At 43.5% G+C, this 24529-nt stretch overlaps 3 protein-coding genes across 5 annotated transcripts; 2 read left to right on the top strand and 1 right to left on the bottom strand.

Annotated features, from left to right (window-relative positions):
* Window positions 1-2468: 2468 nt before the first annotated feature.
* On the top strand, window positions 2469-7031 carry mat2ab (methionine adenosyltransferase 2Ab). 2 transcript variants are annotated; one of them, XM_062543612.1, is made up of 9 exons: window positions 2470-2681; window positions 3656-3733; window positions 4094-4216; window positions 4424-4536; window positions 4657-4800; window positions 4940-5158; window positions 5277-5459; window positions 5661-5794; window positions 5956-7031. In XM_062543612.1, the coding sequence occupies exons 1-9, from the start codon at window positions 2600-2602 to the stop codon at window positions 6056-6058; spliced, it is 1179 nt and encodes a 392-aa protein (XP_062399596.1). In that variant the 5' UTR covers window positions 2470-2599; the 3' UTR covers window positions 6059-7031. The 2 variants fall into 2 exon arrangements, with proteins under 2 accessions (XP_062399597.1, XP_062399596.1); XM_062543613.1 differs by lacking the exon at window positions 5956-7031 and having other exon boundaries at window positions 2469-2681; window positions 5661-5798.
* Window positions 7032-14168: 7137 nt separating this feature from the next.
* c8h2orf68 (chromosome 8 C2orf68 homolog) lies at window positions 14169-17015 on the bottom strand. Of its 2 annotated transcripts, none has more exons than XM_062544108.1 (4): window positions 16802-17015; window positions 16260-16375; window positions 15985-16139; window positions 14169-15399 (listed from the first exon to the last, which is right to left on the bottom strand). In XM_062544108.1, the coding sequence occupies exons 1-4, from the start codon at window positions 16909-16911 to the stop codon at window positions 15277-15279; spliced, it is 504 nt and encodes a 167-aa protein (XP_062400092.1). In that variant the 5' UTR covers window positions 16912-17015; the 3' UTR covers window positions 14169-15276. The 2 variants fall into 2 exon arrangements, with proteins under 2 accessions (XP_062400092.1, XP_062400093.1); XM_062544109.1 differs by having other exon boundaries at window positions 15985-16136.
* Window positions 17016-17348: 333 nt separating this feature from the next.
* On the top strand, window positions 17349-23780 carry usp39 (ubiquitin specific peptidase 39). Its single transcript, XM_062543610.1, has 13 exons — window positions 17349-17527; window positions 18060-18138; window positions 18342-18436; window positions 18577-18713; window positions 19075-19227; window positions 19816-20041; window positions 20680-20754; window positions 20929-20996; window positions 21204-21392; window positions 21850-21992; window positions 23002-23137; window positions 23265-23351; window positions 23453-23780. The coding sequence occupies exons 1-13, from the start codon at window positions 17479-17481 to the stop codon at window positions 23504-23506; spliced, it is 1491 nt and encodes a 496-aa protein (XP_062399594.1). The 5' UTR covers window positions 17349-17478; the 3' UTR covers window positions 23507-23780.
* Window positions 23781-24529: the final 749 nt, after the last annotated feature.

Raw genomic sequence — 24529 nt, 5'->3', positions numbered from 1 at the left:
TGTGTGTGTGTGTGGGTGTGTGAAGGTCGGATGTGATGTCGCAGTTTTAACAAGGCTTCTGATAAAGGATTAAATAAGTGAGTCATGGGAAAGCATGAGTGAAAATGCCAACTGGAGTGATGGAGCATATTTGGTTGAAGACAAACAGCAAACTCACAACATGTACTATAATTTGGGAGCAAGTATGGGCATGCCATGAATCAAATTGTTCATTTAAAAAAAAAAACTTGTGGAAAAAACCCATCATGATCATCCTTTTTAATAGAGGCAGGGGACATGATGGCCCCAACAGGATTCAACATAACATTAATACTCAAACTAACAAATTATTATTACAGATCTGTGGAAAAGTCCAGCTAACATGTGTCCATCAATATCCACATGTCCACAATGAGGGGAAAGTCCAGCTAACATATCCAACTCACCAGGAACCATGAGCAGCACTACCTTCAGCTTTATGTCACCTTACCTTCATTTAAAGTGACTTACAGATGCCAATTAATCGCAGGGCCAGTCCTAATGAATGCAGGGTTTAGTGCCTATCCTAAGGGCACACCTGTGGTGGCCGAGAATCGAACGATTTTCCAGCTACACTATAGAGATATATAGGCCTCAGGGTTTCACATGCTACCAAGTCAAGAGTGAGACAATTAGGTCACAGATGCAGCACCATGAGCGAGCTGAGAAGAATTCAAATATTTCTAGGGTTCTAGACTATAAGCTCTAGATACTTCTGAGAGACTTTCTAGGTCAGCAGTGTAAATTCCTATTCTCAGCAAACACCAGTGTCAAACGAGAAGCAACGTTACTGCGCTGTGCTGCACTGACCCACTAACAAGACAGGGCTAAGAGTGTTTACTGTATGAAGGTCAAAAGTTCAAACCACACAAGAATGATCTGCCTCTGACTGATAGAGGAAAGTACAAAGGTTTCTGGCGCTATTCTTTATTTCCTGATGTCTGCAATCTGCACCAACACATCACTTCAATAATCTCTAATAGATAATATTAATAAGGCCACACCCTCTGTGTATGAATATCAGTAAAATGATCAGATATCTTACCTGATATCATCAATGAGGACAATCAGCTGTCCACCTCTGGTTTCACAGCAGTGTTGACGAGCAGCAGGGGAATTACCACTGTCTTACACATGGAGTCATCAACACATCACTGGGATTTCAGCATCTTGTCTGCGCACTGGAACCTTTATAGGTGCCTGCCATCATAACAGAACATTGTGTGAATATGTGTAGTGGTAGCCTGCAAATAGAATGCTTTGCAGTGAGTAAATCTTAACACTACCCATGGCGTACACACAACACAGGTTCAGGGGTGCTTGGGCTTCTCATTTGTTAGCGGCACCCCTGCACAGGCTATGGTGACTATTTTCCCAGGGTAGTCCCCTGGATTTACATGTCTGGTTAAGATTAATTTATTGTCATTAAAAAGATGTGAAATGAGAGGTTGAGGTTCAAATGTACAATCTCTATATGGCCTAAATAGAATGTCTTGTTCACAGACATCTGCTGATGAGGCCTCACACAAATCAGCAACAACCAAACACCAACGCATGACTGACTCCCACAAAAGCATCCCCTAACTCCCACACCTGAGAGAGCTCACAGCGCAGCAGGACTGGAACAGTAGCACCCTCAGGATATTGGGAGATAAGACCTCCAGAAGAACAGCACCTGGGGTCACACCTCTTATCGGTTACACAAGAGTAGCCTGCTCTCCCTCTTGTCAACATAGGCCTATGTCAACATGAAACAGACAGCCATGCAGATTTATGGTGGAAAATTGCTATTAAGTTATCAGTCTAAAGACCAAGTCTCCATCTCTCACATCTGGGTCTCTCTCTGTGGTGGGGAGTGTGAGTGTGTGTGTGTGTGTGTGTGTGTGTGTGTGTGTGTGTGCCTCCAGCCAGATTTCTGTCTGATTTAATTGAATGAGGATTGTAGGTAAACCCACAGATCTGGTGAATGTAACTGTGTAGGTGTAATTAAGCAGTGCTGATGCTAAGTGTCCTCCAGGCGTGCAGAGTCACCATGATAACTGCCTTGAAAACAAATTGTAATGGGATACATGCTGGGTGACACACACACACACACACACACACACACACACACACACACACACACACAGTAAGGCTAGCCTGGTTCATGTCATAACCTACAATAATAGGCCAAACAGCACCACGAAACTCTTAAATCATATTGAAAATATATGTTTGGGGAAAGAGTTCATATCAATCGGTGATTTGGGAAAAGCATCTAAGCTAAGCAATGAAACTATTTGAGCGCAAGTCATGCATGGTCAGAGAATTATTTAATAACCCACGTAAGCGTGTATGATGGAATAAACCATTCACGGGTAGGCCTACCTCAGGGGGGTTGGTTTGGTTTCGCCCGGTGATGCAAGAGGACATGGAAGAAAGACCGCGCTGATGACGTCTGTAGGAGGAGGATAAATACCGGTTTGGCCACGCGCTTTTAGCATGCGGTCCTGAGGTAACGCAGCAGCCTCGTGGAGCAACAAACTCACTAACAAGGACACTTTGGTTTCAGTGATTGTCATTAAAGCCATTAGCCGTAAAGATGATGAACGGTTTTCACAACGCACTTATCGATGAAGACTACTTCCTCTTCACATCAGAATCCGTAGGAGAGGGACATCCAGGTAAGGTATCTGTGGTGGAAAGATTGCTAGAACGTTAGCATCTATTTCAGGGTAATTAAAAAACAGTTATAGTGTTGGGTAAACAGAGGGTAAATTAATCTCATTCTGACATGCACTAGCATGTTATCGGCACTTACGCGTTAGACTGATGGTAGCAGCTAGTTTTGCTGGGAACCCGTGGCTGATAAACGGGATAGCACAAACGTCAGTTAACTTCTCACGCGACTTAAGACATTTACACTTATCAGAGAATATGTCTGTTCTAATGTCTCCGACTATTTTTTGACTGCTTAATGTGTACAGTCAAACAACGTGTTTCGTTGTGGTTCAACCTTGCGAGTTACAGAGTTAACTCTAGGGCAGGCTGTGTGGTGGTGGTGCTGCCGACGGCAGGTTGGCGGCAGTCCGCGCATTTACGTAGCAGCTACTGGCTCCCCTCACAAGGCCCAGCTAGCCAGATAGAGAAGATTAGCATTTCTTACCAACATTGATTGATGACTCTGCGGAAACCAAACAATAACATAAACACGTAATTATTGCCTATATCTGTTATGAACTCTGGCCTGTTAACAGCTAGTGTTATTCCGTGTCTTTGGTGCAGTGGCTAAATAACGGGTGTACACGGCTTTTGATGTATCTGTGCTGGTGCCTTCTGTGGATTTTAAGTTTTTGCGCAGTCCTTGCTGGTTCCAGCGCACCCGGGCTAAACCACGTTGTCAAATGACATGGTGTTTACATTCTAACACTTTGTTGTCTTAGGAGATCGCGTAGTTAAAAACCTTATTATTGAAGGTCTACTCACATAACCACATCGGAAGCATAACTATTACAAAAAACAACCATGCCTCATAAAGTCGACCACTATTACTGGATGAAGGCTTTGGTTGGCTGATCTCTGAATTGCTTATGTGTGTTCAGCAGTTTGTGTGTGATGGGGAGGTCATGCAATATAGTCACCCCCTCTTTTATTTCAGATAAGATCTGCGACCAGATCAGTGATGCAGTCTTGGATGCCCACCTCAAGCAGGACCCTGATGCCAAAGTGGCCTGTGGTACGTTGGCAAACTCCTACCGTCTTTTCCTGTCTGATGCAACTTCTGGAAGAGACTGCATCAGCATAGCAGTAGTCGGCTCAGCCTGCTGCCCCCTGCTTATTGGGTCCTGAGTGATGGCCACAATATGTTGTACACCCCAGTTTCTCTCATACACTCTGTTTGTCCTCTTTGTGAACACAAGATGGAAATGCATTCATATACACTGCACCGACACATACCCTGATGACCATGTGTACTCAGTTGTACCCGAAATGCACAAACACAAACTTTTGAAGGGTGTTTATTAAAGAGACTTTGTGTGGTGTCTGCACTTCTTGGAATGTAGTTGTTGAAGGTGTCCCCCTTCTCGTTACACAGAGACTGTTGCAAAGACTGGCATGATTCTTCTGGCTGGAGAGGTGACATCACACGCTAACGTTGATTACCAGAAGATTGTCAGGGATACAATCAAGCACATCGGCTACGATGACTCCACGAAAGGTCAGTGGTTAGGTGTTGGTTGGTTAGGTGTGTCTGTTGTGGGCTTTCACTGTATGATGCTGTAATGTTAGTGTGTTGTATCTTTTTTTTAATTTTTTTTTTATAACTTCACAATGACTTGCATAATACAATTCTTGTATAATATAATTGCACTATGATACTTGAATGCATACTGGACATGGTGTCAATTGTGTCTGTCTGTTCTAGGCTTTGATTACAAGACCTGTAATGTCCTGGTGGCTCTGGAGCAGCAGTCCCCAGACATCGCACAGGGCGTTCACCTGGACCGCAACGAGGTGGATGTAGGAGCAGGAGACCAGGTGTGTGTGTGTGTGTGTGTGTGTGTGTGTGTGGTGTGGTTCTATGAAGCATTTCAGCATTTATAAGCATGTAAGAAGCAAGTGATATGTACTGAAGTATTGTTTGTATTGGTTTGTCAGGGCCTGATGTTTGGCTATGCCTCAGATGAGACTGAGGAGTGTATGCCACTCACCATTGTCCTCGCCCACAAACTCAATGCCAAGATGTCTGAATTGCGGCGCAATGGAACTCTGCCCTGGTTGAGACCTGACACCAAGACTCAGGTACGCTGATGCCTTGAACCAGTTGTGCCATTACACTGCTGATCAAATATAATGTAAAATTAAATCCCATGAAATGGCACATTATCCTCAATGTAACGGTGCTTTAAGTTTTTGTTCTCTGGCTTTTTGTCCCTCTCAGGTGACTGTCCAGTACCGACAGGACCGCGGGGCGATGTTGCCAGTGCGCGTCCACACCATTGTGGTCTCTGCGCAGCACGACGACGACATCTGTGTGGACGAGATGCGTGACGCACTGAAGGAGAAGGTCATCAAGGCTGTGGTGCCCTGCATGTATCTCGACGACGACACCATTTACCACCTGCAGCCCAGCGGCCGCTTCGTTATTGGGGGTCCCCAGGTGTGTTCACCTGGATGTGTGCAAATGGGGCGGGCCGGACTGTCCCATTTAAAGACTTTACCGAGTGCTCTGGCTACTACAGCTGTTAACCTGTGGCCTCTGTGTGTGTTTGGGTTAGGGTGATGCAGGGCTGACGGGCCGTAAGATCATCGTGGACACTTACGGGGGCTGGGGGGCACATGGAGGTGGTGCCTTCTCAGGGAAGGACTACACCAAAGTGGACCGCAGCGCCGCCTATGCAGCCCGCTGGGTCGCCAAGAGCCTCGTCAAAGCTGGACTTTGCAGACGCGTGCTGGTGCAGGTATGCACACTCCAGTGCATCCACATACATCACATTATATGGCACAATCGCACATTCATGGGTTCTACCCTACTCTGATCTCTGTTACCTCTGATTCTTGCTCTGAGATGAGAGATCATTCTCTATTCTTCATTTATTGAGGAAGGGCTAATGAAGTCCATATTGGTCATTGTTCATGTTGATGTATTTCTCTGTCTTCAGGTGGCTTATGCCATTGGAGTGGCCCACCCACTCTCCATCTCCATCTTCCATTATGGCACCTCCCAGAAGACCGAGAGGGAACTGCTTGATATTGTTAAGAAGAACTTTGACCTCCGACCTGGAGTTATTGTCAGGTAGGTCCTCAAACCGGTATACACATATGTACCACTAGATTGATTCGAGTCCCTTTTGCCTCAAGAGACTGCGTGCTTATTTCATGAACCTGGTGTGGAAGACCGAAGTTGCTCCTGCTTGACTAGAGCCATACCAATATGTTTGTGCTGATGTGTTCCAGGGATCTGGAGTTGAGGAGGCCCATCTACCAGCGCACAGCAGTATATGGACACTTTGGACGGGAGTCCTTCACATGGGAGCAGCCTAAGAAGCTCCAATACTAAAATGCACCCATCACACACACACACAGCATCCTTGTATGCCTGCTGGTGTAACTACAGAGAAGCCACAGGCCTCAAGGGTGTGACGCACACATGGGCAAACACACACACACACACACACACTCACTCTCTTATTTACATTCTCTATGTAACAGAGGTCCTTTCCACTATGTCTTAGTGCCAGGAGTGACCTGTTTAACTGTTGAGATGCAAGCCTTCCTGTAGCTCTTGTTTTACAGTCAACAGCTTTTGGTGCTCAAGTATCAAGATTTTGTTTTTAGGATTTTAATTTTTTATTACTTTTTATTTGTTTTAAGTGCCTACTCTAAGGTGTCCATGTCATATTCAGTATATTTTGTGGAGATCTTCTGTCATAGAGCCACATTTTGTGTTAGTGTCAACTCTAGGTCCCACATTCTCAGTCAGACCAAACACGGTCTCTCTCACACACTCCAGACAGACCAAACAATATGACTGTTAACTCCTGAGTTACTGTCACTCATCTAAGTGAAAATAACAATTTGTACTCCATATGTGTGCACATAATATGGAGGGATCAACCTGAAGTTTCTCTAGTTTAAGCTTTTTAATCCATCATATTTATTAACACTGAGATTAAACCTATTTTTCATACCCCCCATAGAAATACACACACCCATGAGGATGGTGGTGAATGGTTGAATGATTGTGTCTCGGTGGGCATGTGAGGGCCCAGAGTGTGGTACAGAAAAGCTCATGGCTCCCCTCCATGCCCACAGGCTGCTGGGCAGGTCCCCTGTCATAACTCTGCTCCGCTTCCTCCAGCACTAGTGGCAAGGAGAGGCAAAGTCTGGCTGGTGTTGTACAGAGAAACCAGCCTCGTTTACAAGCCTCCCTGGTCTCCACTTTTGCATGGATGGATGAATGGACGTGGAGGAACTTGTATTCCTTTTCCATTTTTAAACTCTCTTTTTGCCATTAAAGAGATCTACAATGATCCTGTGTCAGGTTTTGTTCTTTATTGGTAGTTTGTGATGTTAAAATAAGCTTGTAATGCACAAATTCCAGAAAGTTTCTTCCTTGATGTAGTTAACCACAACAATCAGTAGCTGAACAGCAACACAAGTGTTGAACATGACCCCTGTAACTGATAATAGTTCAGTCACCCTTGATATTAGATACTGTATACAGTTAAATCCAGGGCAAGCTGGCAAGTGACAAAATTACTGACCGTCTCAAATACTCGCAGACTTGTTACCAGCTCAACAAGCTGGTGCTATCAATCAGGATAGGCTACCAGACAAATGGTCAAACAGCTGGTGCAGGAACAGGTGAATCTGTAAATTCACCCTCTGTAGAGAGCGGTCCTGGTGGTCGTTTAACACCGTGTTTTCCAACTATTTTTCCTTGTGGCCTGTGTCTTCAAGCTAGGGCCCCCTACCCGTACACACACACAAGACATTGTTTTATTCAACAATCGGGATCCGCGGATGAATTTCCAATTCCAAGCCTAGCCCAACCTGAAGGTTGCTTACACAAGTTCAGAGGTCTGAGGTAATAAATAGCTACATGTATGTAAATGTGGAACAAAACTTTGTTTTGATTTGGATCATACCGAGTTTTGGTTATCCAACTTGGTGAGTTTTTGGGATTTTATACATTTAATGTGCACAGATATAATTTTGGTGCCTCAGCCCAGGCAACATTGTGTGAACCCCCTGCAATCTCTGGCAGTCCCTGTGGGGTCCCGCGGGACCCCAGGTTGGGAACCACTGGTTGAACAGTGCGTCCAGACAAGACATTTTTCGCAGCTGCCACTATCCGTTACAGATTTTAATACAACAATGTGTTTTCAAAAAAGTTCTTTAAATCAGGGGCTTCTTTCTGCAGCTCATAGCTGTTTTTAAAGTTGAGAAGTGTTCAAGTTCTAGTTGAAAGAGTTTGTTGTTTTTGACAGTTGATCAATCACAAGTGGATAATCGAGACCTGAGGTTAAGACGCTCGCTCACGGCTGCTTTTTGAAACAAAAATGATGCCAGAAAACAAAGTTCATCATCAACATTGCACACAGCCTATTTAAAATGAGTTTGTGACCAGATAAAGGGTAAAATGTAAGTTTGTAGACGTTATATTGGGATAAACATAATATATGTTACACAAAGTTTATTCATGGAAATCTTTACATGTCCATATTCTCGAGCTTTCATATGGTTTCATTACTATGGTCTATGATAAGCTGCCAAACAAGGCATGGGAAAGTGGGAGGTGGGGACGGGATTTGGGTCACCCGAGACCCGGAAGCCTAAGAGACTGGAGTCATTCAGTCAGGTTGCCCTATGTGGATTAAGACTAGTTCTTTGGGGTTTTGGCATAATGTATTGACTCAGAATATGGCATCTGTGAATGTTTCTACTTTGAGACTTGTGCTGGGAGATCAACTAGGCCAGACACAAGACACAAGCCAGACGCAAGTATTGGGACGCCTTAGACCCATGTGAGCTAATATGAGATCCCAATCTAAATTTGACCCATATTATTGATATGGAGTTGATCCCTCCATTTGCAGCTTTAACAGCTCTTGGTATTATAGGATTTCACAATATTTTTGTGTCTGCCATTTTTCGTATTCAGAAAAGCATTTAAGTTGTACAACAGTAGTGTCAAAAATGTCTTAGTAGGTCTATACTGAAGCATTAACGTTTCCCTTCACTAAAATTACATCATCCACCAGCATGACTGTCCACAGTGCACAAAGTAAGGTCCATAGTGACTTTGGAAGAACTGTGAAGTAAGTCGAAGAACTTGACGGGCTCGCAATGAATAGGATTCTCTACCTTTGTGGGTTTAAGGCACACCAAAACTCAAGACTACTTACTAAAGACCAGATTGACTACTGTAGGTCTGCCTACCTAAAATGTTTTTAATTAAGAAACTGTTGCTGAAAAATGTCCCTCTAGCCTTTTTCCATGAGCATGTACAAACATGAGTTGGGATCCTCAGGACCCCATGGCACACCTCACCCTGTCTCACGGCTACAGCTCCTCAGCTTGACGAACACTGCTGTACCCCATCCAACACCTTTGGAATGAACAGGAACAGCATTGCCACATTGCATGCCAGGTTTTCCCCTCCAACACAAGTGCTTGATCTCATAAATGCTTTTCTGGACGAAAGGGCAACAATTCCCACAGACCCTCCAAAATCTTGTGAAGAGCCTTCCCAGATGATGCCTATGTAGAGATGTTATTACAGATGTGTGAGTGCAACGGCAGGTGTTCCAATACTTTTGTTTGTAGCGTACGTGTCTTAATAATCACTGAAGAACCATGTTTTGATACTGCATCTCTAAATCTGCATTTAAATCTCCTCTCTGGTGTTACGTAATGGAGTTGGAGATAAAGTCTACAAGACAATTTCAACTCCAAGAATTTCTCCATGGCTGAGCTGAAGAGAGAGATTTCATAATGCCTAGTGGCAGGTGGCTGACTTGTTGTCAATTATGAGATTAAGGAAGATGAGTGAAAGATGAGGAACTTGTAGGTCATCTTTGGGAACTTTAGTCATCCAATTGGCAACATTGCTCAATCAGGGCATGCACTGACGATGGCAGAGTCAGAGACTCGTCAATTTCAACCCGCTTGACAATTTCAGTTGTGACTTTCAGTGCATCTCTGATACAGTACTGAGGCTATGAGATGTCACAGGCAGGTCAGCATAGTTGATCTGTTGACCATTTACAGTTTATGGCATGTTTAGGCAGAGAAAAGCAGCTGTCCACTTACTCAACACAGTCAGAGCACTGATAGATTAAATAGACAAATTTGAAAGGTTTGCAAAGTGACATCATGCTCCATTAGTATTTTTTAGTACTTTCAAAATACAAAAACGTGGTACTTTATTTTGATAGACGGTGTGGCTAATAGTGCAGAAGGAGCAGCTCTAGAGCAGCAAGGCAGCTACAATGCTACACTCTTTAAAATCATGCCCCTGAGAGTGGAGCTGTTGGCTGGAGCAACTCAAGCTAGCATATAGCACTGATTGTTTTCAGGTTTCATTTTTACTCAGTGACTTTGAAAAACAGAAATGTTGAAAAATGGTTTTCCTTTAAAGCAACACTAAAGCACTGTTCCTCTGTCCTTTGTTTATCCAACACATAACAATGTCCACAGACAAGGTAGAGTATGTTGCATGATTTTATAAAAGTATGATGTATTGAGATGTCAAATTTGTAGTTTCTTGTCTCATTCCATTGAACAGATCCGCTACCTGATCTGGTAAACTTACTTGGGGTTATAGCCGATAGAGGGCCGCAAAGTGCCGTTCACCCTGTTACGAGTTGATGAACCTCTGAAATGATCTTGGAAACATTATTTTAAGGTACAAAAAACTCTGTGTATGCTTTAAGGGGGAAAAATGCAAACATGTAAATCACACCGTTTTTCTGTCTTGATTTCTGACTCCAGGGCAATCCTTCTTGATCTTTAAATGATGTGTAGTGTGCGCACACACATCCTCTGGTCACAGACTGGTGTCAGCAGTATCAAAGGTCGGTTGATAACTAATATGGTCAAGGTTGAACAAATGGTCAGGTTGTCTTGTGCAAGAGAGAGGGCCTTGAGTGTGTGTGTGAGAGAGAAGCAGGGGCGTCTCCCACGCCCCAGAGCAATACAGACAGCCTCCCTGACCTGCACACACACTCCGCAGACTAAACGTTGCACACACACACACACACACACACACACACACTCACACTAAAAGCAGTCACATGGACATAGACATAACATTTCCAAGCACACACATTTACCACTTAGAAAGTAGCACGAGCAACCTTAAAGAAACCCTGAGCGTGCACATTTTCTCCTATGTGGTCACTACAGTATTATTGAGTGGGGTGTACTTCATGATCGGGCCCTGAGTGTGTCTGTGCCAGGGTTACCTTACACTCTAGTACAGTACTCTAACTGGCCAGGAATAGCCAGCGAGTGGGGTTCAAAATGCCAAGCACAGGACAGGCATGCAAAATGTTTGTATACACACTCACACGGTTACACATATATACACAAAACTTACTCGCAGAGTTAATTAAAAATAGCTTAACAATCACTGAGCAAGGCAACACTTTCACTTCATAGATGTAGAACATGTTGACTGCTGCAACTGGCATTAATTAAACCAAACAGTTCATGCAGGGCACATCACAATAGTCTAGTTCAAGCTAAGTAAAGGCTTACTGCTTCAAACTTGAGAACAGGCAGTATTGCATACATTTGAGTGCAAAATGTGGGATGTGTCAGCGGCAATGGTCAATGTGATGACAGTGAAATCTGACCTCAGCACCACGGCCACTCTGATACATGAGCTACTGTATATCAACATGTCCCCATGAGTCGAAATAAATTCATGTGCACGCCCACGCGCTTGCACATACACACGTACACACACACACACACACACACACACACACACACACACACACACACACACACACACACACACACACACACACACACACACAGTGTCAAGGAATCAGTAATTCATTACCTCAACCTTTTATTTATGCAATATCTGCATGCAAAGCCCATTTCTGTATCATACAGAGTGTAAAGGGACATGGGCATAACAAAACAAAAAATAAGTTTCTGAAAGTTTTTCCTGTGCAATTGAAATGTTCTCTCTTCTCCCCTTAGGCATAGGGGCTATGACTTTTGTGCACCAGAAATGTTGTGCACCAGATGACCATGTCCAGCACACAGATCCACTCATCAACCTTATGAGTGCTTGAGGTCATGTATCTCATGAGCATGTGATGGAAGTCCGTGTCCAGACCTCCAGGAGCCCACATGTGTCCGGCGATGGAGGCTGATCCTGAAGGTCAGGGTGTGGCACATTCTCAGTTGGGCTGAGTACAGTTAGGTGGACCGGGCACAGGAGTAGGGTTTCTGAGTGATGCAATCCAGAAAGATACCCCTTTTGGATGTGTATGTGTATGTTTTCATAAACTATAGGTATGAGTTTCAGTGTATGTATGGGACGATTGTACTTCTAACCATCTGTTTCCTGGTGCTTTCTCAGTTCATCGTGGTAATCACTGGGCCTGGAGACTGCACTACAGGCACAGAAATATTTACAAAGCTATAAGTTAACACACCTGATATCTTTCAACCATCACATCACTTTCCAGCAGCTGGTATCATCTTTCCACAAGTCAGCAGGAACTACCAGGAACCCAAGATTAATTCTGAACTTCGTGGAACAACTTCAAGAACATTACCTTTTCCTCGGGGTGAACTCAAATCAGGTGCTTCCGACAAATCCTATTTTGATATGCCATTTCTCTTTAATGTAATTCTGTTTCTGAATTGAAGGATGGGTAGTGTACATTCATATTTGTTCTTTACACAGATTTGGTCATACCTTTGAGAACTTTTTACTGTGGTACAAAGAGGTATCCTGGAAATCCAGAGTTCTTGTGAGAGCACAATTTGAGTTTGCTCAGCGAGTCACTCTAGCAATCAGTAATAATGCTCATTACCCATGCCGCTGGAGCCGAGCTGCACCAATCACATCGGTGTATCTGATTTAGGCGGGCCAGAGGCGAGCTATAGACAAACGACAACAGCGCTGCTACGTCTAAATCCGGAATCAGTCAGTAAACATTAGTCATAGTGTTATCCAATTGCATGCAGTGAATTTGCAAATGCATGCCTGGTGCTGCTCCTCGAGTTGGGCCATTTTCATTACTCATAGCTAGACCCTAAATCTGTCTATATTTGGGTCTGGATTTCCAGGCTAACTGTGTGGTGCAATACTGATCAATTTAAGGCCTACTTGAGATTTTTTATTTCGAAGGATTTACTGGTAATATCAAATAACAAATAGATAATAAAGAGCTCTGAGGACTTTATTCTGGCACTGACATGAAACAGTTCAGATTGGTTGTGTGCATGTGTGCTTTCCCATCTACGGGTCTATGGGCAGTCAATATGCTTGCGACAGGAAATGAGGGATTTGATCCAGAGGAACAGATGTGTGATCTTTCAGTTTAGCCTTTGCTGGCAACAGCAACTATACGGACCACGCGTGAGAGAGAGTGAGAGAGAAAGAATGACCCTAACCTGCCATGGCCTGTCTGTATGTTACTGTGTGTGTGAGCTATAGACGCAATGATGTGTCTGAGTGACACACCCCTGTGGAACTGTTACATAATCCCATATGCGCCTCTGTGCGTGCATGGGGAATTGTGGACATGCATGAGTGTGTGTGTGTGTGTGTGTGTGTGAGAGTGAGAGAGAGAGAGAGGGAGAGAGAGGAAGAGCTGTTGCTACATGCTACATTTAGGTTCCCCAGTGGCCAATCACAACACACTGAAGCCACAGGAGCATGAGAAAGAGACCATTCATGGCCCCCCCGCACACTAACACACACACACACACACATACACACACACACACAGCTAGCCTGGCCTCTGAGAATAGCACACTGTGTACTGCTACAAGAATCTGACAGGAGCCTCATTGGCTGAGCCTGAAGGCAAAAGCTTCACCGTGCCTACTCTCCTGTTACTACACACACACACACACACACACACACACACACACCTATTTGGCTGCACTCACATATTCATATCAGAGATTTAGATGTCTTTACTGAAGATATGCCACCCTCTGCTGGTTGAGCAATTCAAATGCTGTCAAGCTACACCTCTCAGCTGTCCATCAACATAATGTTTCTATGTGAATGTCCTCTTGCACAGGGGTCTCTATCCTGCTCCTTCCCTTCTCTACTCTGCATGACTCCATCTTTTCCTGCCATGTAGATCCATAGATGTGTATAGAACCCTTCTATACACATATCTACAGTATGTGTACACCTATCTGAGATGATAAGTACGTAGCACTCACACCCAAAGAATATCAGCAGCCATTCTAAGAACACACCCCTGGAGCAAGGATAGTCGGGATAGGACGGAAATTCATTTCAAACCCCTGCTCCAGCCAGAGGACTGTGCCAACGTCACCAAGATGGGTTTGAGTTCCACAGAGTACAATACAACATGTATGTCTGTCTTTCAAGAAGTGCATGTGGCTTTAGATAAAAATGTCTATTAAATAAATGCTTCAGGAAAATGTGAGACTTCTGTATCACACATCCCTTTAATGACACGCACACACACACACTGATATTTCAACATACACATTAAACAGAACACAGACCTCTGCCAAGGCCAATGTGCCCCTTCTTGCCAAAGAAAGTAGAAAAAAATCATTCCTGGATCTAGGGTTTGACCTGGATCAGTTCCAAAAGCGTAACCGGTTCTTCCTCGGCCCACGCTCCACGGAAATTCATGAAAATCAGTCATACGGTTTTTTGTGTAATCCTGTGGACAGACAGACAAAACAACAAACCTAACCAAAAACATAACCTCTTTGATGGAGGTCATAACATTTACAGGAAAAAATAGTAAACAGCAATCAATGTCTGACTGGAGTGAGAATGCAGCAAGCAATGTGAGGTGTTTGTGTTGTGACATACAGTACGCACACACACAGCAAATTTTTCTAATAGACGCATTAATTCCACAACTGCACATCTTCTTATGCTTATTGTATGTTGACCCAGTGTTCTGTATCTGCTGTTCCATCAGTGCATCGTCACTCCAACTAAAACACAAAATGATGCTACCACAGGCACCTTTACAAAACAAACAAAGAAAACACATGCACAACTCTTGCAGCCATAGCCAGATCCAGCAATACTAATTCATAACCTTCCAACAGATTCCTGACACTGCTAAACATTACCAGATCATGTTTGTGTAGGAGTTGGGGTGTGTCTGTGTCTGTGTCTGAGTCTGAGTCTGAGTATGAGTGAGAAAGATATGAGAAAGATGAAAGCGTCCATGGTGGTTTGTGTTTCAGGAAACCACCATGATTGCACTTGAAAGGTTACGACCTCTGAACTCTGAGGCGAGCAGTCCGCCTGTCTCATCATTCATCGTCCTGTGAGAGCAGCTCCACGAGCTGACCGGCTGCTGTAATTCTGCCCTCGCTGCTCCTCTTCCTGAGCGCTGTGCAGTCCTCTGCACCTCTTCACCTTCCGTCTCTGTCCACGCTCGCCCACTCCTCACCATCGGTTCCACAACCCTTCCTCTAATATCACTTCACTCTCTGTCTCTCTCTCTCTCTCATCCGCCGGTTGTGCTGTTCTTGCGGCCTGTCCCTTCTCTGATTACGACTGCTTGCTCAGCGCTTGTTACGCCGTTTGTCCATCTCCTTGCGGATGCGTGCCAGCAGCACGGTTCTCATGGCCGAGTCTAGAATGTTCTCCTCTGCCACCCGCATCACCACACTCTCGGGGTCATCCTCCTGGTAAACAAACAAACAAATTCATTAATCAGAGACTAACAGTTGTTTTCCCTTCACCTTCACACATTCTATTAATCTGAGACTTGCCCAGTACTCTCCGTTCCAACAATAGTTTTGGATCTTTTAAGAGGCATCTTAAGGCATATTTGTTCAATATGCACTTTGTTCATTAAACGCTTCTTATGATTATGGTTTGTATTGTATAGTGTTGTTTTGTTTTCATTAGGCCATTAATTAAACTGACGTTGTTTTAATATTGCTTAACATGCCATAGTACTGTTATTATATGATTGAATGACTTTATTGTTTATTTACTATTCTCAAATATTTCTTGTTTATTATCATTAGGTTTGCTTGAATTGATATCGCTTATATAACATAATCATAATCATAACTGTAATCTCTCAGCTTTAGCCTCGGTTTAGGGTATGGCTACTTCAAATGTGTATGTTACAGTAGAGCAGTGTTCTATATTCATGACAATAAACTTTGACATTTGAACTTTATTGCTGCAAACACCTGTTTAACTGGGAGGGTGGGTATACCCAATTTTGTTCACACAGAAAAATCGGCGCACCAACAGACCTTGCAGACGATGAAGGAAGTAATGTGTCCGCTGTCGGCCTGGTAGTCCAGCCAGAAGAGCGGAGAGGCTGAGTTTCCCTCCTGTTCAGTGCTGCTGTCACCACTCTCATTCTCCTGCCAATCATCTGCTGCCTCATGGGGCCCCAGGCCGTCTGCTCAGACACACGACACACACACGCACATAACTTAGACATGTGTGTGATATGGCACACATCAGCAAAATGACGTGCACAGGCCTGTGAGTATCACATGCACATTCATATCAGATGGCTTACTCCGGTGGCGTGGATGATATACTTGCAGATCGGGTCGTCGAGGTCGACAGGGGGTGGTAGTATGCCTACGCTTTTGCTTCTCTTTGGCCTGTTTCACCTCTTTATCATAATCATCCCTACAAAACACACATATGAACACATGTCATGATGGGCCTACTAAGGGGAAACCCACCCATCATTCAGACTTCAATCCATCATTGACTTCCAAAGTGCCCCCCCTGGACTTGAGTTGTTGTATGGGTAAGAAGGTGGTATGTAGATTATTGACACTTTAATAATGTATTCGTCCGCAAGAGTGAAGCACTTGATCTGAAGACGACAATCTTCAGCCACCAAGGCCCCTGCGTCAACACTCATACAAGAGTCGTTTGCGCATGCGTGACTGAACCTCTAGCTGAGAAAGTACAACTGAGACCATAGGGAACTGGGAATTTAAGATTTTAATGTCGTGTCTTACATAAAGGGAATTTAGAACTTAAACAAGAGACTTCAAAAACACTTCCATGGGTTCACTTTCACAGACCCGAGTCGATCAACTTTACCTTGCTTTCTGATTTCGTCTGATATGGTGTAAGAAGCCGTGACTCATGTCCAAACGCCCCCCTCGTTTATCCTTCAGTGCATGCTCATCCCCGTCCTGCAAAACCTCCATTGTAATTATTTCTGGAACAAGCAGTCACATTAAGTAAAAGTGATCTTTTTTAAAACGCTCATCCAAACATGACCACCGCATCATTGGCTTGTTGTGGTTATGGTTCTAAAACCTTAACCATTAAATTGATGTCTAACAAAAGTCATACACGGAGTTACTATTCTCTTTCCACCATTTCAGTAAAATGCATAAAGCATTACTGCCATCTAATGGAAAATGCTGGTGTTTTAAAATGTTTGTCTTTTAGGTAAAATAATAATTCGTAATTAGTTATATTAAGGAAGACGTATGGCGATCGAAATGGAAAGAAATTATCTTATTGAGAGCTGTTGGTTAAGATAAAACATGCTGTTTGCGCTCTCGCTACACAATCACTCTGGGTAAGATTTCGGTTGGCTTGAACTGCCGTAAAAGTGTCGTAACCATTGATCGTAACCTGGTCGTAACCGGGAGATTCAGAGTGCTTTCGGCCATACAAACATAGTTGGTGTATTAAAACAACATTAGTGCATATATTTCTTAATTACCCCTCTATTTACTGCGTCAAAAGACGTGCTCATAAAGAGGATGGCGACCATAAAGCGTGAACGTGACATTGACGAAGACGACGATGATGGTAACTTAGGGACAACTTTCAGTATCGTGTATGATTTACTTGTCTATCTCGTTAGCAAAGCATGCAATTGTAGCAGTTATCTTGTAATAAGCTAACATTACCCATCTAGTAGTTAAATAAACAACATGTAGTCGCAAGTGATGTAAAGACGGAGATGTTTGTTGTTATGCAGTTGCATTAGTTTGTGTTCCAAACATAGGATACATTGTCTCCGTGACACATCTGGCTTTTAGTCATTTGACTAGCTATTGAATAGGCTACTTGTGTAGCCTAATGTTAACCAGAACTCCTTGTGATTTTGTCGAAGACGCAATGTTATGACTTATGGTAACTGAAGTGCCTAATTTCCACATGAATCTATCCTTTAATGTTCCATTAATGTATCCTTTAATTTCAGTTAGCACGTCACATTCTTGTTAACCAGTGACCACAATTATTTATTGATCTGATTTTGTTGTTAACATTAATGATGTAATAAGATTTTGATTGATGTACTGGAATGTTTTTTTCCCCTATCAATGTGAATCAACAGTACCTGTAAAAGTGGGTCGAGGGCATGATGTCGAGGACAAGAGGAGTCGCCACTGCCCCTACCTTGACACCATCAACAGGTAAACAGACAAGACAGGCACACCATTTTATGTGTCTCTCACTCTTGCTCACACACTTCCTGTCTCTCAAAAGAGTTTGGATGCATAATTTTTTCTCTCTTAATGTCATGAAGCTTATTGTCATTAACAGATAACAGACACACAAAGTGGGCTCCTATACAGGACATTTTGACATGATAACTCATGCTGGCTACTTTTTTCAGGAGTGTTTTGGACTTCGACTTTGAGAAGCTGTGCTCCATTTCGTTGTCCCACATAAATGTGTATGCCTGTCTAGTTTGTGGGAAGTATTTCCAGGGTGAGTCTTCATCTACCATACATATTATGTACAGGCCATATAGGCCAAATGTTTGATTTTCTGACCCTGACTCTGCAGTAGTCCTTGATTAAGAGTGTGTGTGTGTGTGTGTGTGTGTGTGTATGTATGTGTGTTTACAGGGAGAGGACAGAAGTCTCACGCCTACACACACAGTGTACAGTTCACTCACCATGTATTCCTAAATCTGCACACACTCAAATTCTACTGTCTGCCTGACAATTACGAGATCATTGACTCTTCGCTAGAAGATATCACGGTGAGTTCACATAAATGCGTTAAAGTACTAGCTATACCTGTAATTGCATCTGTACTTACAATCAGAAGCATACAGCAGCACACATTAATGCATATTCATACACTGACTAGCTATCAACCACTCAAGTAATCCTAGTGCCGCTAGTCACAAGCATTCCTTAGACCTCGTGGTAAGGGATTACACATTGAAGCAAATCATGAAGATTTGCTGATAGTTATGTGCAAGTTCATCAATCTTCAATTAATGATAAATTATTGTGTGTATCTCACTGTGTTCTGTCTCTCTTTCTGTATCTTTGTCTCTTGCCATCTCTCTCTCTCTCTCTCTCGCTCCCCCTCCCTCCCTTTCTCAAACACTGCAGTACGTGCTGAAGCCCACATTTACTCGCCAGCATATTGGCGGACTGGACAAGCAGGGCCGTCTCTACCGTGCCTACGATGGCACAACCTATCTGCCTGGCATTGTGGGGCTCAACAACATCAAAGCCAATGACTATGCCAATGCAGTGCTACAGGTACACATGGAGATCATACTCATTTTCTTAGTCCATCAAACACGTCTGTAAATGCTATGCAAGTCACTGGACTATTAATGGCAATTCAGTTACACCAGTTGAGGTCCTCAGATAGAGATGCATCGATAGTCTGGCTATCACCATACTAAGCTCAATCTTTTAAGATTGAACATTAGTCTGGGGAGTCTGTGCTGTATTTCTACTGCACAAGAGGCGTGATCAGTGGGCATACTGTAGTTCAAATGACTATACGTTTGGATAGTCCTTCAACCAATCAGACCAACGATCTGGGTGCGCCTGTTGGATAAGCCAGTTGTGATTGGATCCAGCAAACATGGACAGGAAGCAGGAGAGATAGATGTGTTGCAGTGCGAAATCCAATTGCTGGCAGATCAGGCTAGGTTTACCCAGTCTAGCATTAGATACGTATACTATGCACACAGAAATACACATGCTGATTAAGAAATGTGTCCTACCTACAGTATACATAACTTTGGGTTATAGATTGAAATGATTCTCTCTTTCTTTCTTTCTCTCTCTCTTTCCCGCTCTCTCTCTCTCTCTCTCTCTTTCTTTCTCTCTTTCAAGGCCCTGTCTAATGTACCTCCCCTGAGGAACTACTTCCTGGAGGAGGAGAACTACCGCGAGATTCGCCGGCCCCCGGGCGACATCATGTTCCTGCTGGTGCAGCGCTTCGGGGAGCTGATGAGGAAGCTGTGGAACCCGCGCAACTTCAAGGCCCACGTCTCGCCCCACGAGATGCTGCAGGCTGTGGTGCTCTGCTCCAAGAAGAACTTCCAGATCACCAAACAGGGTAGGACGGCCTTGTTTAATTCCAGCTGAGAGGCCTCGAGTAGTTTATTGCTTTTCTAAAACGGATACTACATATATCATTTCAAATAAAGGCACAGCAATGAGCAACGATTTATTCATAGATAATATTTCCTCTACCTGAATGATTGCCAAACAACGTCAAGACGCAGCTACTCTAACCTTTGTATGAAGTTGTGGTAGAGCAGTACTATAGAACGAAATGCAGTCATGCATTGGATGTTTGTGTTGGATTTTACAACAGCATCAAACACGATTCAGCCAATCATAATCAAGGACAGGAGCTATCCGTTTTAGAAGATGTTTGTTTACACCACCAGGTGGAGTGTGTGCTTGTTCCTAGATCATCTGTGTTTCAGGTCCTCAGGAATGAGTGTTTATTTGGCAGCTGTGATAATGGTCTCTTAAAGGCTGACACACACAACAATAGTTATGGCTTTTTTCCATACTTTTACAAGTCTTTTGAGATAATGTTGTGTAAAGAATAAAGAAGAATGAGCTCTATTTGTCTTCATGGATTAATTGATTGTCTTTACTTGTGTAATTAAAAATGATTAGAGTGGTTGGTTTTAATGTTACTTGTGCGCATGTTGACACATTGCGATCTGTGTGCTTCCACAGGGGATTCTGTGGACTTCCTGTCTTGGTTCCTCAATGCTCTGCATGGTGCTTTGGGTGGCACCAAGAAGAAACCATGTAAGTGTGTGTTTGTGTGTGTGTGTGGGTGTTTCTTTTAAATATCTTGATACAGTTTTGAGTGTCAGAATGCGTGTGTGTGTATGTGAATATATGCATGAATGTGTATATGAAACACACATATGTTCACACTTTGCCCTTTTTCAAAAATGTGAAATTCTGCCTTCTTTGCAGCCATCATCACAAAAGTGTTCCAGGGCTCCATGCGGATCTTCTCTAAGAAACTGCCTCATCCTGACCTGGTGAGGGACACACATTCACTCTTTGCTACTCTCCCTCTATACTCAAACAAATGTAAATAAGCATGTATTTCTAAGTTGTTACTCAACTGAAGGTGACTGGAACTTCACTATGTGAAGCTTCCCAATTAGCCCATCTCATTTCAGTTGTGTGTGTGTGTGTGTGTGTGTGTGTGTGTGTCTGTCTGTGTGTGTGTGTGATGTGATCAGCCCCCAGAGGAGAAAGAGGCCCTCCTGCTGACTGATGACTACCAGGAAGTGATGAGCGAGGCTCCGTTCCTCTACCTGACCCTTGACCTCCCCACCGCACCGCTCTACAAGGACGAGAAAGAGCAGCTCATCATCCCACAGGTCCCCCTCTTCAACATCCTCACCAAGTTCAACGGCAACACAGAGAAGGTACACACACACGCACGCACACGCACACGCTAGAATAGAATATATACTTTTTTGATCCCGTGAGGGGAATTCAGTTCTCTGCATTTAACCCAATTTAACCGAATTAGTGAACACACAGCACACAGTGAACACACAGTGAGGTGAATCACACAACCCAGAGCAGTGAGCTGCCTGCCCAACCAGCAGCGCTCGGGGAGCAGTGAGGGGTTAGGTGCCTTGCTCAAGGGCACTTCAGCCGTGGTGGACTGGTCGGGGATCGAACCGGCAACCCTAACCAGTACACCACGGCTGCCCAAACCTTACAGAGACAACACAGTGACACTGTATATACACTCATCAAAACTAATGTGTTTCTGTTCATCATCCTGCCACATTTCACAACCACTGAGCGCACACATGGTATTGTATACCTACAGTATGTTTACATTTACTACTTGTATTGCTGTGTTGTTGGCAGGAGTATAAGACGTACAAGGAGAACTTCCTGAAGCGTTTCCAGCTGATTCGGCTGCCCCCATACCTCATCTTCTACATCAAGAGGTTCACCAAGAACAACTTCTTTGTGGAGAAGAACCCCACCATTGTGAACTTCCCCATCACGTCAGTTACCCACTTATGCTGGCTAACATAGACACACCACACACACCCATGGCCATGTTTAGAATGGACACACACTCACACAGACTGACTAATGCTACAAAGGTTTGTTTACCTGCACGTGTTGAATGATGTTGCTGTCAAGCTCTGATGCAGATGCACAAGCTTTCATACTAACACATGCAGCAGTCTCACACAACCAGGCTTTCACTGAAGGTTCAGGCCTCTCACTCACACATTTACACTAATTCACTCTGATACATCACTTAGTTAAAGGGAAACTATGCAGGTTTGGCAATTTCACCATCGGTTTCCCTCATTTTTGCGCTTGCAGATTTCTCTACAGAGCTTCTCCTACAGCTTTAGCGTGTATGTTTTACAACACTCCTCAATCGGTCAGTCTGCCTTTTCATGAGCATGATTGCGAGGCTGGAGACTTTCTGCTAGTCAGTGCCACCGTCCCAGTGGCAAAAACTTGCATGCTCAGAGGCGCAAGAGGGAAGCGAGACAGCCGTCATTCAACCCGAAATAAGTCAAATAACCATTCCAATGACTCTGAAGCTGATTAGTTAAGGCAAATTAAGCTAAAAAAAACGTGCATAATTCACCTTTAAGCCAAAGTCCTTAGGCAAGTGACCATCTTGGTAACCTGCTTCAGGCAGTTGTTTTCCTATTCAGATGATTAGAGTAAAAAAGACAAAACTGCAGTTGGTTACTTCCATAACGGGAAGGGGCAGGATATGTGTAGACAACGGGCATATTGGCGCTCTGAACTAACCCCATACATTTCTATGGAGGACTCTTTGAGTGCTGTGTCTCATTAGAAAGTCTCTGGTGAAGCTGAATGTTAATGTCCAAACAGGAACTAAGTGTATTGTGTGACTATATAGAGTTTTGTCTTTTTCTGTTGCCATTAGGAGAAATTATTGTCTTACTTTATCCATCAGTATCCGTTGGCAAGGAGCTCTTACTCTTACTCACTATAGAACATTGTGTGTGTGTGTTTTTACAGGAGTGTGGACCTGCGTGAGTATCTGACCGAAGAGGCCCAGGCTACAGAGAAACACACCACCTATGACCTCATAGCCAACGTGGTGCATGATGGGAAACCCACAGAAGGATCCTACAGGATCCACGTTTTACATCATGTAAGTGTGTGTGTGTCTGTCTGTCTGTCTGTCTGTCTGTCTGTCTGTCTGTCTGTCTGTCTGTCTGTCTGCTACTGAGGGACCTTTGTGAAGGCCAAATCTGAATGTCTGTGTGTTTGTGTTGCAGGGCACAGGGAAATGGTATGAGCTTCAGGATCTACAGGTCACAGATATTCTTCCCCAGATGATCACGTTGTCTGAGGCGTACATACAGGTACCTTTTTACTCAAAGAATCGTATTCAAACTCATACGCGTCTTCAAATAGTTTACCAGGTCTGTCTACCAGATTTATTGAATCCATTTGTTGTGTCCAGATCTGGAAGAGGAGACAGAGTGAAGAGGACGAGGACAGTCACACAGGAGCCTAAGAGACTGAGTATTTTGGCATGCTTGCTGCTGTGTGGATACTGAACATTTGTTTTGTTTTGTTTTTTTTATACATATATGTTTTACCTTCTCAAACCTGAAACTCTTGTTTTGAGCTCCAAAGGCTGTTATTGTAGCAGATAAAAATCAGCTCATGAGCTTATTGAAAGAAACAAAGGGCATGTAATAATTAGGTCTCAGGAATGCTGCCCAACAATGCTATCTGAAATTCTACCTGCTGAGTCACGGAATAAACTGACTACAAACATGATACAATTTCAGTCATTTTGAACAATTCTTTTCACTCTTACACAGTATGATCAGGGAGATGAAGTGAACATGTATCCATGTTATAAATCATATGGGGGTTTTAATGTGTATTTGTATTATTTTAAGCAAGGTGGTATTGCAACAGTAGTAACCTTCCTATCAACCCCACCCAGAACAAACTCGTAAAAAGAGTCAGGATAAAGAAACAAAACAACAATTTGTCACTCTATTGCTTGTGGCAAAACAGTGTAGTGTTTGTAATTCTTAATAGTGCCACAAGGGTGCATCTGTGAGCTATCATGTTGATTTTATTGAGGTTCAGGCACGTTGGTAAATTTCCATTGGGTTTCTTACGCCATAGTCCTCACTGCCCCATAGGCCACTGCTGCCCCTTTCTGTGAGGCTTGTATACAGCCATAAGAAGGCATTCCTGCATCATGTAGGTCAGTAAGCTCATTTACTGGAGCTTTAGGTTTGTTCCCATCAAAAGTGTCATGGTTACTCTGGCAGGCAGATGGTTATAGTTTCTTGAAAATAATTTTTATCCAAAGCAACCTATATTATAACAATAGCAATGTTCAGCACTCTAACACCATAAGAGCATCAACTGAAATAAAAGTAAGACAGGATGTGTGATCATTTGCACTGAAACACAAAAGCCTGTATCGCTTCCTCCTTTTCTGACATACTGTAATGTAACCCAAACGGTCAAACACACACAAATTTCTGGGGATTTACAAATCACGCTGTCATTT

Source organism: Sardina pilchardus, chromosome 8 (assembly GCF_963854185.1).
Source record: "Sardina pilchardus chromosome 8, fSarPil1.1, whole genome shotgun sequence".
Classification (NCBI taxonomy): domain Eukaryota; kingdom Metazoa; phylum Chordata; class Actinopteri; order Clupeiformes; family Clupeidae; genus Sardina; species Sardina pilchardus.
Note: the sequence above shows the minus strand (reverse complement) of the source record. Positions and strands in the feature narration are given on the sequence as shown.